General features: G+C 35.1%; 1 protein-coding gene across 1 annotated transcript; it reads right to left on the bottom strand.

The window, feature by feature from the left end:
* Nucleotides 1-3,770: 3,770 nt before the first annotated feature.
* On the bottom strand, nt 3,771-6,121 carry LOC106688040 (apoptosis-inducing factor 1, mitochondrial). Its single transcript, XM_014432304.2, has one exon. It carries the CDS (start codon nt 6,016-6,018, stop codon nt 3,913-3,915), a length of 2,106 nt encoding a protein of 701 aa, XP_014287790.1. The 5' UTR covers nt 6,019-6,121; the 3' UTR covers nt 3,771-3,912.
* Nucleotides 6,122-11,447: the final 5,326 nt, after the last annotated feature.

The following is an 11,447-nucleotide window of genomic DNA, read 5'->3' as shown; positions in this document are numbered from 1 at the left end:
TAATGGTAGCTTATCAATCCCAGAAGAGTGCATATTCGATTTATGAAAGTTTTTAAGAAATATATCCAATCCGACGTGGGAGAAGAAAAAATCATCAGGACTGAACTTATTTCTAATATGAAGCGAATCTGAAAATGAAGAGAAAGGTTTCGACAAAGGGTTAACGAAAAATTGATTTAGTTCGGATTTCGAGACAGCTAATGGTAAAACTTCCCAGAGAGAGAGAGAGAGAGAAATACTTTATTCATCTATGCTGCCCAAATGCATCAGGTTGCTACATACACAGCATACTTATTAATCCGTAATCGGAGATATATAAATTACATATAATTACATGGTATAATAAAATAATAAAAAACTGTTTTTTTCCCCTACAGTTTCCTTTTATAATCAATTTCAGTTTATACGCCAAATACAAATATTTCAATTCATTCCTTTTTTTTCTTTTCCCTTTCTGTTCCTTCAATTTCACCATTTCACAATTTTTAATTCACCCGATCAACAAATTCACTCTCCCGAATTCACCCTTCTAGATCCTCTCCAGTGACCCGCTAAACTAATTCACTATTAGACGGCAATGTGAAATCAGACCATTAATAATAGTCACAGCAGTAGATCAGCTTTCCAAAACAAACAAACAAATACATTCTACGAGAACAAGACTAACACATAGATTCAAAGGAAAATATAATAAAAAACCGGTTACAAGAAACACTTGAATGGATAAATAAGTTTAAAAAAATAAATAAATAATAGTACTAATAAAATAAAATAAAATAATTTAATGAATAAATAAGTTAAAACACAAATCGACAGGTCCACAAATTAAAATAAATAAATAAAACAATGAATAATCTCCGAGCTAATTCCCATGCAGGTGATGGTGTATGATCCATAGGGAGTCCAAAATAATATTTTCTGCTAAGATCGCAATATCCCCGATGCTAACACCTAGGTCTTCTAAGAATCTCCTTGTTCTATCTGGTATTGTTCCGCGATATCCAAACCAGAGGCCTCTCACAGTGAACTCTGTCTCTCCGAAGGTCTCGCGGAATTTTTCCTTTAGGAAAGGGACGCATTTTTCATATATTTCCTTTTTTTCCCTTTTCACTCCACCTACCTGTTCCAGGTCATTACTTTCAAATCTTATCGTCGGATCCAAGACCGGAGCCGTGCCTCCGATTTTTGTAAATGCGACAATATTGGCATATCTTACGGATCCGTCTGTGTCAACACAATAGACCTCCTCGAAGCAGGTGAAGTCTTTTCTTTCAAGGAACTTCATCAATTCTTTTTTGACCCTGTGGTGCCGGCGTGTTATAAGGAGGGAGTTGTTGAGGCACTTTCCCAGCACATGAGCTGGTGTTTCAGACTCTATAACGCATTTACGACAGAGGGACCCAACTTCTTGCTGTCCACTGGCTCCTGGTACTCCACGCAGGGGTGAGTAGTGGATATTAAATTTAAGGGCGGTCACCCATTCTGACCCCGAGAGTACCTGCTTCTCAGATACATATCTATTAGCTCTCAGGGTCTCTTTGAAATGGCGAACACCAATACCCTGCCACCTGCAACTGGCCCATTCTTCGAAAGCTTTCTCACGGAACGACTGCCGTAGAGCTCTCACACTTTGGTTGCCCTTATCCACCCCAAGTCTATCAGCACATGCCGCGATTTCGTCTTCGTAACTCTATAAAAGAAATCTGCACTAGTTCTAGGAACCATACTTATGGAGTACAAGTTTGTGGAAAACAGTTGAGTTCCCGCGAGAGGGTTCTTAGAGTTAAATTATATTATTTTAAAATAAGGTAAAATACAATTTGTAACTTATTCATAAGGTGTTTCAATTTTCATCAAATTAAAAGAATACAAAATTATTAATTTTTTTTTTATATATAACTTGGTTTCCTTTATCATCATGAAAGTAACCTATATTATTTGTAATACAAATAATGTGGTGTTAAATCCTCAAAATTTTTATAAATTTACAAAACAAATCTATAATTTTGGTTATATTTTATATTGGGAGCATAATTATATACGCTCATGAATTTCGAGAAAATTTGTTTTTTAAATGTTTTCACTCATATTGAACCCAATCGAATATGTCCTATTGCATATTTCGCAAACATTGTAAGAAGATATTTCATTCTTCCATACCTAGTAATATTACAAAGAAAACTTGAATCATAAAGTTTATAAGTGATAACACACAAAATTTCCAAAACTCGTATTGTTGAAAAAAGTGTTGGAGTAGCCAGTTAATAGGGAATCATTCCGCTTTCCATGTAGGTGGCTAAGCTATTTTTACCCTCATCCCAAAGCCCCTGGGCTTAGACTCAAAAACAGTGATTTGAGCACTATTTTGTGTTTCATACTCTTCTTTATTTCTAAACCGTTACATAACACAGAACAAAGGTGGAATAAGATAGTATAAAATATTAAATATTAAAAGATAATATGAAATATTTTTAAAGTTATATAATTTTTTTTATTTTCATCCTTGAATGAATTGGCAAGAACTTGTTTTCTAATGTTTTATTGCACTCGGTACAAAAAAAAAAATTGTATTTCGGTGATCCCACGTCCGTAGCACTTTCTTGTTAGTATCGATTAGAAAGAAAAAATGTGCTGTAAGTTGCCAACTCATATATTTCAAGGAAGATATCTTATAAACAGGAAATGAAATTCGAAATTCTGAAGTTATATTGCTTTGTTGCATTTAGGGTGCGGTATTGTATTAAAGATTTTGACTAATGATCCTTACATCGCATCCCAAACCCTCCAATCCCACATCACCGCCCTTGAAGAATAGTGCCAAAACTGGAGGATTAAAATTAATTCCAATAAATCCCACCAAATCACATTTACCCTTCCACGTAAACCCATGACCTCTTGCCCTACAGTATCCTTTAATAATACCCCACTTATTCCTGTCAAACAGATCCGTTACTTAGGACATCTGGACAAACGACTGGAATCCTTATACAAGACTAAAAATATAAGAAACTGCTCGTAGATTCCGACTATTGCAACATTTACTAGACAAACGGTCTAAATTGCCAATCCATTACAAAAGACCGATCTACATGACTATTATAAGGCCTATCTGGACATATGGAGTTGAGCTTTGGGGCTCCACTAAACCATCAAATTCCTCCAGAATCCACTCCTTACAGTCCAAAATCGTTCGTAAAATCCTTAATGCTCCTTACTTTGTCACAAATCAAGTCATCCATCAGGACCTCAATGTTCCATATCTTGCCGATTTGGCCAGATACCGTTCCTTCCATAATAAACTTCTCAACCACCCAAATCCACTTGTTCCTAACCTGGCTTCTCCTTTATTACCTAATAATCCGCCTAGGTATCTGAAAAGAAGATGGTCTCGAGATCTTCTCCTCTAGAAATGTTATTGGAGTTCTATCAGTGGGTAGATTCTCCACATGTTTGTATCATGTCACTATGTCACCTACATCATATTTACTTGTTGTATATATGTGTATACAGTTGTAAATAACAATAAATAAATTATTTAAAAAAAAAAAAGATTTTGACCTTTCATTGCTCTTGACTTATTCAAGAGAACGACATACTTCAGATTAATGGAACAAAAGTATGAAAAAAAAATAGGAAATATTACATTTTGTGGATTCAGTTTGAATTTGAAGGAAAAATAAAAAATAATTAAAATCAAATCATATGTCGTCATATTTCATCATTCAAATTCAAATTGTATTTTTATGGACTAGAATAAAAATTAATTTTTTTCGAAAAATATTAATAGAATTTTAATGAATATAAAATGAACCTAGAACTCATGTCTGCATTCAATATCACACATTTAAACAAGACCGTAAACTTTTGGAGGATGAAAGCTATTAAACTCAGTAGCATATTGTGGACCGTTCGCTAACTATGTATATGCATTAATCTAGCCAAATCATCACAATCTTTGTAGTGTTTAGCTCTTTCCAAAATCTTCCGTAACATTGGAGCTCTATTGTAGATATTCCAAGTCAGTATGCCAACAATGGTTTCTTTTTGATTCAAGTAAAAAACGATTCCTTTGTTGAATTCTTCAAGCACCAACTTTGCTTCTTCTCCACCTGCACTGTAATTCCCAGTTACAGGGGCCCCTTTTATCTTTTCCGTTTTATCTCCAACGTAGTAGATCCCAACAGTAGGCAAAGATGAATCGATAATGCCCACAGCTTCATAACCTAAATCGCTCAGAAGATCAGACCAAATTAAAGTCTGATAATCATACATTTTTGATTTACTCATTACGTTTTCAGCTGCTGTTTTTCCTGTTTCCATGGCATGCTCGTAGTGCTCAAAATGTCTTCTTCCGTACACGCTATCGTAATATGAGATGCAGTCTCCTGCAGCGTAAATGTCTTCGCGGACTTGTAGTTCTGTATTTACCAAGAAACCTCCCCTTTCTTCGTCAACTTCAAATCCTGAAGGCTCTGCTATGTCAGTATTAGGTAAATTTCCAATAGAAACTAATACATGGTCTGCAAAAACGAGATAATTTTTTTTAGACTGATTGCTATTGACGTATAGAGCAATGTTACCATCATGTTCTCCTCCTTTCCATATGAGAGCATCGAGAACGTTAGTTTGTGGTAATATAGTGACTCCTAAGTTCACAACTCTCTTACTCAACCATTGTGCAAGATATTGGGGTAATAGTCTACCCATATTATTGTTCTCTTCAAATATTTGAATAACTCTAACACCTTTTCTTTGTAAAGCACATGCTAATTCAGTTCCGTTTAAGCCTCCACCCACTATGGCTATCGTGAGATTTCCCTTATATGAATCAATGATTTCATCCAAAAGTTGAAAATCGTAAACAGTGGTGAATGTCGATACTCGTTTTTTAACATCGTCACTATTTTCTGTAAATACTCGCAAGTTTCTTGGTGATGAGCCAGTTGCTAAAATACATTTTTTAAATGTGATTGTCTTCCCTCCATCTATATATGCAACTTTTTTATAGCCATCTATTTTTATTACTTCCCAACCACGGGCAATACTCACAGCGTGACCAGGTTCACTCAAGGACTTCTCAAAATGAAGTATTGGTGTGTAAAATTCTTGATGTTCGAAAAATATGCTCCTATGATCTTTGGTTGATGTACTTCCACGAGGTGTGTAATTTAGTTCCTTGGAAAGGGACGGATCCGAATGTATCATTTCAGTGTTGAGAGGAGTTCTGTCGTATGGGTAGTAATGCTCTTTGTTTATCATTAAAATTTTGGCTTCTGGATCTAATTCGATTAGTTTCTTCATAGCCGAATAAGCTGCAGGTCCTCCACCAACGATCAAATAGGGAGCTGCAGAGGGTAGTTCGATGGTGTACTGCGGGTCCTTTTGAGGTAGTCGAGGTTTTTCCGTTCTCCGATGTTTCCCTACCTTAGTCAGAATCGTTTCAGCGCCACCGTCTTTTCCTATATATACTTTATATAGAACAAAAGCGGCAAGCAGGGTAGTGAGAGCAAACAAAATCCTCATCATCTTCAGGTCGAGTTCCATAATCTTTTTATCTGGATACTCTTCGTATTTGGGTTTCTTACATGGTTCCCTGCATGGATGAACAGGCCTTGTGCATGGATCGCATTCCTTAGAGGGGTGTGGTGGGCAAGGATTTACATACGGACGTATACAAGTATCACTTTCATTGGGCAGAGGAGGACAGGTTGGCGGGATGGAATGAACTTGATGCCGCCTACCGGGGTCGACAGTGGTCTCATGAACATGGCAATCTGGTAGTGAGGTATCGGGTTGTTGGCACTTTGCTTCTAGGCAATCTATGGTTTTCTTACGGACAATCGTTTGAATTTTTTGTTCCAGATTGTCCAACTTGTCGACTATGTCGTCCTTTTTGCTGCAATAAGTTCTTTTTATCCGATTTTGGTCATTGTCAAAGTGATGATATGTAAAAATGCGTCTTCTGTTTACGATGTTCCAGGGATTTTGATAAGCTATTAATCTTACTAAGCTATACATTTTTTTGGTTTAGAATGTTTAGGTTATGATTCATGTTTTTGACTGGAGTAACACATGGTTTGACATGACTAGAAATACATTAAATATTTTGGATTGTTATTTGTTAAATAAGAAGGATATCCATTCGGATTTGAACTAAATACAAATTAGTATGTTTTAAGTATTTCAAAATATATGAACATATATTATTAGGTTTTTGATTATTTTGTCATTTTGTACCATGGGTTGGACAGCAGTATTTTTATTTATTTTTTTTTAGTAGTAGTGTGTAATAATTGAGCTACATAAACCTTAAAAGTGTTTCATTCATACATAATTTTATTGCAGTTCCAGAAAGGAATTAAAATCAAGAAATCATCATAGATTTTAATCAGATGGCTGTTTGGGAGGTTATTAGTACGTTTAAATTTGATTTAATATTATTATTATTAGTGCTCAGAAGTAATTACATAATTAAGTAATATATAATAGAATTTTTACTAATTATCGTTTAAATGTAAATTCTGTTTCTGAGATCCATTGACTACTATAAAAACAAGTTTTTTTTTTTAAATGGTTAAATAATAAGACGGTATGAACAATACTAAAGATAGCAACAAAATCCAGAAAAAAATAAAGCAATTTTAAGTCAATACATTAGAATATTTCTCTATGCGTTTATTTAGTTTATTAATTTTTTCTATATATACAGAGTAACGTATTAAATCAATGTACATATATGCCACCGAGGGTTCAAGTCGCCCGTGAGAAAGTCGTTTTGTGTTCTATCTGTTCCAAGTTAATTCAGGAATGTCTTTTTATCCTCATTAGTGTCATTAAATGTTAATTTATAGATTAGATCACAAATATAAGAAAAGAAGTTTAAATTTCTTTACATTTTGAATACTAAAAAAAAAGACTGCTATTTTACAAATACCTACAATATTTGTTTTATTTTATTTTTTTATGTTCGATAATTTTTATTAAACATTTGATTCAAACTATAAAATGACTTTAAAAATTAAATTTCAATGGCCTTCTACTCTTTATTGCATATACATAGTACTCTCACATTTTTTTGAGAAGAAACGTATCAGTTGCATGTGGGCATGCATGGGCAGTTGCATTTATTGTAGTTATTTTGCTATTTAAACGGTCTTCAGATTTTCAGCGCAAAATATTATGATATTTCCTTATCTGTATGAAATTGGTAATTTTTTTCTTTATTATCAATCCATTCCTTGCGCGAGTTGGCAAACTCTGTTTCACTTTATCTTTGTACCCATTTTTGTTACACCTATTTCTACCAACCATCAATAAATGGTTCATGTAACTACTTTGTCTCTTTCTCACCCGCACATTAAGTGAACATAGTAACATGTTACACATGTTTTAAACGCATTAACACATAACTGCTCCGGAAGAATAATGATGCAGCTGTAACATTTTGTAAAATTGACTTTTTTAGTTTGGGAGACTCAAAAATGTATTTTCTAAATGTTAGTAAATCTATATCATTTTACTTGAAAAATTGGCAATTTTTTTAGTAAACTATGCCGATTGGCAAATATTCGGTAATTGTATTTTTGAGCCTATAAAACAATAAATAAAGTCAATTTCACAAAATTTATTGTTACGCCATTAAATTTTGGACCAGTTATATGTGGTTGATGTTATTGGAAAAGAAATGCTGACATAGCGTTGATATATGGGAATGGGGAAACACAGATAGCACTGATATTTTACTGGCATACTATATATATGTTTAAATACGAATAGTTTTGGTTTTCTAAAATTTAAATATATTCGATTTTCCATTCTCGCTTCTCACTTTGCACCAATCATATCGATAACAATGTATTTTTGAGCTAACCATACAACAGTCTTTTAATAACTTCTTAATAATGGAAAAATATTGAAAAAAAAATTAAGGAAAAGCCATTTGGGATCATTAAAACGTCCTTAACACTTTGGTATTACAGTTCTCTATAATATTAGAATTATAGTTCATATTTCTATATGAACATCATCTGAGTTGAATAAATACACCCATTTATATTTCATCTCTTCAGCAATTAATAGAATATAAAGCAACTATATATACGCCTTGTCATTTCTTAAATGAGAGGGTTAGAAAAGTGAAAATTTTAATTAATTATTTTTTTATATCTATTTACATACCTGAGCATGAGCTAAATGTAAGCTTCTGTCAATCTATCTATCTATCTACCAGTAGACGCTACAACCCTGCGATGGGTCCTGGCCTACTCTATGAGCCTCCGCAATTCGGCTCGGTTTTGGGCTTTTTCCTTCCAATTTCGGACAATTGGACGTCTTGTACCACGCCATCCATCCACAGGAGAAAGAGCGGCCGTCCGACTCTTTCTGGACTATGGATTTCTTCTTCCATGACTCTTTTAGGCATTTCGCCGGGACTCATCCGTGCAACATGTCCTGCCCACCCAAGCGTCCCAGCCTAACAAAGGTAATAATATCTATATCCTGGAGCAACTCATAGAGTTCCTTATTTCTTTTTCTTCTCCAGCCTTACTTATCCCTTACCGTCCCATAAATTCTTGGAATGATCTTTCTTTCGAAGACCAACAGATTATTTCTATCCTGTGTGGATAGGGTCCATGTCTGGAAGGCGTATGTTAAGAAAGGCCTAATTAGAGTTTTATATAAATGGACCTTTGTTTTCCTGCTAATTGAGCTTGCTCGAGAACTGTTTTAACAGACCAAAATAGTATCTGCGGTTAGCCGCTGTGATCCTTCGCTTTATTTCAGTGGAAACATTATTTGTTGCTGTGAGCTGAGATCCAAGATTAGGAAACTCCTCCACTCTCTCAAAGATACAGCTTCCTACGACAACCTGTCTCTCCTGGGATCTGGCTCCTCCGGTGTACATATATTTCGTTTTATTTTCATTAATAGCCAGACCCATGCGTGCGGCAGCTCACTGCAGGCTCAAGAAAGACTCGGTGAGCGCAGTAAAAGATCGCGCCACTATATCAAGGTCATCCGCAAAACCAAGCAGTTGGACCAATCTGTTGAATATGGTGCCATTATTCTGGATACCTGATTCTCTCACTACTTTTTCCACGATCGAATTAAACAGGAGGCACGCTAGAGCATCTCCTTGCCTTAGTCCTTTATTTGAGCCAAATTCAGAAGAGTGTTCGGACTGTATAAGGACACTGCACCTAACATCTCTCATAGTCATTTTTATGAGGTGTATAAGCTTTGAAGATTGAAGGGCGCTTGATACTCTCATCCGCGTTCCTGAAATCCACGAACAAGTGGTGGGTAGGGATCTTATGTTCATGGGCCCTTTCCATGATTATTCTGAGGGTATGAATTTGGTCCACCGTAGATTTCCCTCTCCTAAAGCCAGTCAGGTTCTGCCCGATTTCTCGTTCTGCGTGCGGGGTCAGCCTTTGGAAGAGGATATTGGAGAATACTTTGTAAGCAGAGTGGAGCAGTGATATTCTTTTTTAATTAGAACATTCCAATTGTTCTCCTTTCTTATGAAGAAGGCATATCAAAGCACTGCTCCGTTGCTGAGGTATCTTCTCTTGAACCAATATCTCGAGGATCAAGTCATAAAATGTTCTGTGCAGCTCCTTCCCACCATATTTAAACTATTCTGGCGGCAATTCATCCTCGCCTGGTGCCTTATGGTTCCTCATTTTCCGAATTACATCTACATCTTCCAAATTGGGTGGCTCAATATCCTCTTCATCTTCTTCTTCATTTCCTTCTCCCATTCTGGGCTCAGTAACCTGTTCTTTCAACAGACCTGTTCTTCAAGTGCTTTGCCCACCGTTGAAGTATCTCATCCTTATCGTTCAAGAGAGTCCCCATCTTCTTTTCTGCACGCTTGAATTTTAGGCTAGAAAGGGGCTCTACCAGTGTTCACCTTTTGAAAGAAGAGTCTGTTTTCATTCGCACTCTTATGAGCTTCTATTTCATTTAATGCCTCTATCTCCTATTATTTCTTCTTCTTCTTAAGCATCTTCTTCTTATCCCTCCTCCTTTTGCGGTATTCGTCTGTGGGTCCTCTTCTGAACCGTTTCTGCACCATAGCTTAGGTAGACGACGCTCTTCGCATCTGTTAGGCTTAGGTATTCTTCATCAAACCAAGGTGAACTTGTTTTGGATTCCTTTGGGCCTAAGCATTCAGACGCAGATCTTGTAGTTGCCAACTCCACATTGTCCCATACTGCCTGAGTGTCTTCATTAATGATCTTACCCAAAGTCTCATGCAGTGTTCTACCTGTTTAAGCTTGGAAAGAGTTGCATATATCAGGTTCTTGCAACTGCTGGACATTCTACTTCTTAGTCTTTTCTTGCTTCTTATATCTTGCATTAGTGACTATTGCCCTGATCCGATTACTAGGTCGTGGTCGGAATCAATGTTAGCTTCTCTAAAGGTTCTTACGCTCAATAAGTTGGATCTATAAAAATGTAAGCTTCAGTATATAAAAAATTGTTAATGCTTTAATATTGTTAACTCTAAAGCCCGAATTTGGTTCAGGTACAGGTAGATAGAAAACATTTTTTTTTGAAAAAGTTTTTACTTTTACCCCTTGGCCACTAGCATAATCAAAACCGATTAAAGAGAAAGTGTTAGTATTGTGCAATACTAAATGTGATATTTTAAAAATTTATTTGCGATAATACTGTTTGCAAAATAATGAATAAAATAAAAATAGACATCATTTATCTTCTAATTATAGAAACGCATTTAGAAGATATCCTTATCAATGGTAGACCCCAAGAGGAAGGAACAGGCATCTACGAGATTAGAAATAATTCATAAGGTCGCGACAGCTTGATAAAGAGTCGGATATAACAAGGTTTTTTCCTTTTATAATAAACAGTCAGTGGAGGGTAACAATCCCAAGTTTTTTTGTTGGGAGTTACTCTATCCGCAAGTTCAGGGAATTTTTGACAATATAAAAACATTTATACATACAAATCTGGAAAAAATGCGTGGATTAAATAAAAGAAATATGCTATGTTTCTTTGTTGATAGCTAAAAATAAATTTAAAATGTCAATTTCAGGTGTCGTATACGTTTAGTGCTTCCTGAACTGTATTTTAAACTTCAACTATCGGTGTGTTTCATATTTCGTTATTCAAATCGATTTTCAAGTAGTTTATTTACATTGTTATAAATGTAAATAAACTGTAATGTTTTACAAATTTATTTATTAATTATATGTTATTATCAATAAACAACAAACAAAATATTTGATTTTTCAATCACACGAATTTTTTTACCAATTTGGATGAAAAAATGATTATGAAAATTGTTGGTCTTATATTCATTAATATTGGTCTAATTAAGATCGAGATAGAATATTTAATTATTTGGTTGAATTGTTAGAAACCATTAACTTAGATAAAGACCGAAAGAAATCACACAGGAGTGGGTTTCTACCCCC

The sequence above is a fragment of the Halyomorpha halys genome, unplaced genomic scaffold, assembly GCF_000696795.3.
Source record: "Halyomorpha halys isolate HHAL.00 unplaced genomic scaffold, Hhal_1.1 Scaffold1043.1, whole genome shotgun sequence".
Lineage (NCBI taxonomy): Eukaryota > Metazoa > Arthropoda > Insecta > Hemiptera > Pentatomidae > Halyomorpha > Halyomorpha halys.
Note: the sequence above shows the minus strand (reverse complement) of the source record. Positions and strands in the feature narration are given on the sequence as shown.

Excerpts from the sequence above, each read along its gene's own strand:
- LOC106688040 (XM_014432304.2), bottom strand. The coding sequence starts at position 6,018 with ATGTATAGCTTAGTAAGATTAATAGCTTATCAAAATCCCTGGAACATC.